Below are 5,223 nucleotides of genomic sequence, written 5' to 3'. Positions count from 1 at the left end.
TGATCCACATACGGACCTTTGAGATTCATATCAGGACTTTGGGTTCAAACTCTGCTCCCCAAAAGAGTTCCCTGCTCCTGTCTACATCTTTCTCCTACTTCAGAGGGGGTCTGGAAATGTGAGATTGTGTGTGTGTGTGTGTGTGTGTGTGTGTGTGTGTGAGAGGGGGGATACCCCTTCCTAATTGTAATCCCGACCTCGGCCCGACCATGGAAAACAAAAAAAACTGAAAAGATAATAGGAATAGCCCAGTCGGACCCAGTGACTGATAGATCCCTGGAAATCTGAGCATGTCTGTGTGTCTGTGTGTGTGTGTGTGTGTGTCTGTGTGTCTGTGTGTGTCTGTGTGTCTGTGTGTGTGTGTGTGTGTGTGTGTGTGTGTGTGTGTGTGTGTGTGTGTGTGTGTGTGTGTGTGTGTGTGTCTGTGTGTGTGTCTGTGTGTGTGTGTCTGTGTGTCTGTGTGTGTCTGTGTGTCTGTGTGTGTGTGTGTGTTTGTGTGTTAGACCTCCCGGAGTGTCAGAGCGTGCAAAACTCACCCCCAGTCGGGGTGGATTAGAGAGAGGCATGATGGGTAAATCTGGAGACTTTCTCACGCCAGCCAGCTTTATTAGACAGACAGTACGTGTGTGTGTGTGTGTGTGTGTGTGTGTGTGTGTGTGTGTGTGTGTGTGTGTGTGTGTGTGTGTGTGTGTGTGTGTGTGTGAGAAGGCCCTCCATACGTCTCTAACCATCTACAGTGCTTTCCCATCCCAACCCATCAATTGGAAGACTTGCCCTCCATTGGTCTCCACATCTTGAACTGTCCATGTAGTCTCAGGTATGCGATTGAGGGCCATTGAAAACAGGACAATGATGAAGAGTAGACTGCAGTAGAAAGCTGTCCAGGTTCTCCACCTATAGGCCCATTGACGTAGCCATTTCCTGCAGTAAAATGACCTAGTGGCCTCATGGGTGGTAAGTTTTCATATTTTTCATAATTTCATATTTAATAAACATTAGATTTTTTTTTCACTCGCTGATAAATCCGGTGTTTCTATGTCAAACGGTTTTGCTACATTTCAGTCTTCTGTGTTTTCTGACATGGTGTCTTCTTTTTAAAACCCGTAACCAATGAGTGTGAGGTGAATACGTTTGTTTCAAAGTAGATTTGTTTAAGACTACCCAGAAACACTCTGTATGACCCACAGCAGGTAAAAGGTTAATAAATAAACAAACACTCTGAAATGTCAGTGAACTTTCAGTCGGATCACGAACCCCGTGACGTGTCTCCTGTCAAACCGAAACAACTGCTGTCGTGAAAATCTGACATATGAATTCATGGGACGGTTCAGAAACGGAAATAATAGCATCAGAATTTATATCAGTTGAGGGATAAGGCAACAGTTTCCACTAAACACAGTAGGTAAGAGAGCAGAAGGTCTAGGAATACTGTACCAACAGAACATCTCTTCTTAGTCACAACACAACAGTGACAGGTGCAGACCTACTGAAATGGATCCTGTTGAATATCCTTAGATTCAAATACAATCAAATTCTATTTGTCACATACACATGGTTAGCAGATGTTAATGCGAGTGTAGCGAAATGCTTGTGCTTCTAGTTCCGACAATGCAGTAATAACCAACGAGTAATCTAACTAACAATTCCAAAACTGAGCATGTCTGTAACACCAGAGCGATATATTTATGGTTTTATGGATGCACTTGTTCATGTAAATATCTGACTCTGGGTGAGACTGTTTAAAGGACAGGAAGGACCCACGCTCTAATATAGCTCATAATTCATCGCTATCACCGTTATCACCGCTATCACCTTTATCACTGTTGTTACCATTGTTACCGCTATCACTGTTGTTACCGTTATCACCGTTGTTACCACTATCACCGTTATCACCGCTATAACTGTTGTTACCGTTATCACCACTATCACCGTTATCACCGTTATCACCACTATCACCGTTATTACTGTTATCACCACTATCACCGTTGTTACCGCTATCACCGTTATCACAGTTATCACCATTATCACCATTATCACCGCTATTATCGTTATCACCGTTATCACCATTATTACCGCTATTACCTTTATCACCGTTATTACCGTTATCACCACTATCACCGTTATTACCGTTATCACCACTATCACCGTTATCACCGCTATTACCGCTTATGACCGCTATCACCGTTATCACCGCGTTATCACCGCTATCACCACTATCACCGCTATCACCGCATTACCGCTATCACCGCTATCACCGCTATTACCGCTTATCACCGTTATCACCACTATCACCGTTATCACCGCATCACCACCATCACCGCTATCACCGTTATCACCACTATCACCGCATTACCGCATCACCGCTATCACCGCTATCATCATTATCACCGCTTATCACCGCGATCACCGTTATCACCGTTATCACCGCTATTACCGGGCATCACCGCTATCACCACTATCACCGCTATCACCGCTATCACCGCATCACCGCGGATCACCACTATCACCACTATCACCGCCATCACCGTTATCACCGTTATTACCGCGATCGCCACTATCACCGCGATCACCGTTATCACCGCTATCACCGTTATCACCACTATCACCGCAATCACCGCTATCACCGCTATTGCCGTTATCACCGCTATTACCGCTATCACCGCTATCACCACTATCACCGCAATCACCGCTATCACCGCTATCGCCAAGCATTATCACCACTATCACCGCTATCACCGCTATTACCGCTATCACCGTTATCACCACTATCACCGTATCACCGCTATTACCGCATCACCACTATCACCGTTATCACCGTTATCACCGTTATCACCACTATCACCGCTATCACCGTTATCACCATTATCACCGCTTATTACCGTTATCACCACTATCACCGTTATCACCATTATCACCACTATCGCCGCTATCACCGTTATCACCGTTATCACCGTTATCACCGTTATCACCTTTATCACCGCTATCACCACTATCGCCGCTATCACCGTTATCACCGTTATCACCGTTATCACCACTATCACCGCTATCGCCGTTATCACCATTATCACCGTTATTACCGTTATCACCGTTATCACCATTATCACCGTTATCACCGTTATCACCTTTATCACCGTTGTCACCACTATCACCGCTATAACCGCTATCACCGTTATCACCGTTATCACCGTTATCACCACTATCACCGCTATCACCGTTATAACCATTATCACCGTTATTACCGTTATCACCACTATCACCGCTATCACCATTATCACCGTTATCACCACTATCGCGCTATCACCGCTATCACCGCTATCACCGCATCACCTTTATCACCGTTGTCACCACTATCACCGCTATAACCGCTATCACCGTTATCACCGTTATCACCTTTATCACCGTTATCACCGTTATCACCGTTATCACCACTATCACCGCAATCACCGTTATCACCGTTATTACCGTTATCACCGTTATTACCGTTATCACCGTTATCACCACTATCACCGCAATCACCGCTATCACCGTTATCACCGTTATCACCACTATCACCGCTATCACCGTTATTACCGTTATCACCGTTATCACCGTTATCACCACTATCACCGTTATCACCGTTATTACCGTTATCACCACTATCACCGTTATCACCGTTATCACCACTATCACCGCTATCACCGTTATCACCATTATCACCGTTATTACCGTTATCACCACTATCACCGTTATCACCGTTATCACCACTATCACCGCTATCACCGTTATCACCGTTATCACCACTATCACCGTTATCACCGTTATTACCGTTATCACCACTATCACCGTTATCACCGTTATCACCACTATCACCGCTATCACCGTTATCACCATTATCACCGTTATTACCGTTATCACCACTATCACCACTATCACCGCTATCACCGTTATCACCGTTATTACCGTTATCGCCACTATCGCCGTTATCACCGTTATCACCGTTATCACCGTTATCACCACTATCACCGCAATCACCGTTATCACCGTTATTGCCGTTATCACCGTTATTACCGTTATCACCGCTATCACCACTATCACCGCAATCACCGTTATCACCGTTATCGCCGTTATCACCACTATCACCGCTATCACCGTTATTACCGTTATCACCGTTATCACCACTATCACCGTTATCACCGTTATTACCGTTATCACCACTATCACCGTTATCACCGTTATCACCACTATCACCGCTATCACCGTTATCACCATTATCACCGTTATTACCGTTATCACCACTATCACCGTTATCACCATTATCACCACTATCGCCGCTATCACCATTATCACCGTTATTACCGTTATCACCACTATCACCGTTATCACCATTATCACCGTTATCACCACTATCGCCGCTATCACCGTTATCACCGTTATCACCGTTATCACCGTTGTCACCGTTATCACCGTTGTCACCACTATCACCGCTATAACCGCTATCACCGTTATCACCTTTATCACCGTTATCACCATTATCACCGTTATCACCACTATCACCGCAATCACCGTTATCACCGTTATTACCGTTATCACCGTTATTACCGTTATCACCGTTATCACCACTATCACCGCAATCACCGCTATCACCGTTATCACCGTTATCACCACTATCACCGTTATCACCGTTATTACCGTTATCACCACTATCACCGTTATCACCGTTATCACCGTTATCACCACTATCACCGCTATCACCGTTATCACCATTATCACCGTTATTACCGTTATCACCACTATCACCGTTATCACCGTTATCACCACTATCACCGCTATCACCGTTATCACCGTTATCACCGTTATCACCGTTATCACCGTTATCACCGCTATCACCGTTATCACCGTTATCACCGTTATCACCGTTATCACCGTTATCACTGTTATCACCTTTATCACCTTTATCACCGTTATCGCCGTTATCACCGTTATCACCACTATCACCGTTATCACCGTTATCACCGTTATCACTGTTATCACCTTTATCACCGTTGTCACCACTATCACCGCTATCACCGCTATCACCGTTATCACCGTTATCACTGTTATCACCTTTATCACCTTTATCACCGTTATCACCATTATCACCGTTATCACCACTATCACCGTTATCACAGTTATCACCGTTATCACCACTATCACCGCTATCACCGTTATCACTGTTATCACCGTTATCACCGTTATCACTGTTAT

The 5,223-nt window shown here is 44.8% G+C and overlaps 1 protein-coding gene across 1 annotated transcript in view; it reads right to left on the bottom strand.

Moving 5' to 3' along the window:
- Positions 1-1,774: 1,774 nt before the first annotated feature.
- LOC135537748 (dentin sialophosphoprotein-like) overlaps positions 1,775-5,223 on the bottom strand; it is a gene marked incomplete at its 5' end in the record, with an annotated part of 4,535 nt that continues 1,086 nt past the window's right edge. The window contains 5 exons of the mRNA XM_064963768.1: positions 1,775-2,222; positions 2,389-2,554; positions 2,607-2,782; positions 2,870-3,293; positions 3,328-5,223. The exon at positions 3,328-5,223 is cut by the window's right edge and continues 1,086 nt beyond it. Of these exons, the coding sequence (XP_064819840.1) occupies positions 1,775-2,222; positions 2,389-2,554; positions 2,607-2,782; positions 2,870-3,293; positions 3,328-5,223 (3,110 nt within the window). The remainder of the gene's footprint in view (positions 2,223-2,388; positions 2,555-2,606; positions 2,783-2,869; positions 3,294-3,327) is intronic.

Source organism: Oncorhynchus masou, unplaced genomic scaffold (genome assembly GCF_036934945.1).
Source record: "Oncorhynchus masou masou isolate Uvic2021 unplaced genomic scaffold, UVic_Omas_1.1 unplaced_scaffold_8349, whole genome shotgun sequence".
NCBI classification, from domain to species: Eukaryota; Metazoa; Chordata; class Actinopteri; order Salmoniformes; family Salmonidae; genus Oncorhynchus; species Oncorhynchus masou.
This window is presented reverse-complemented; position numbering and strand designations above follow the sequence as displayed.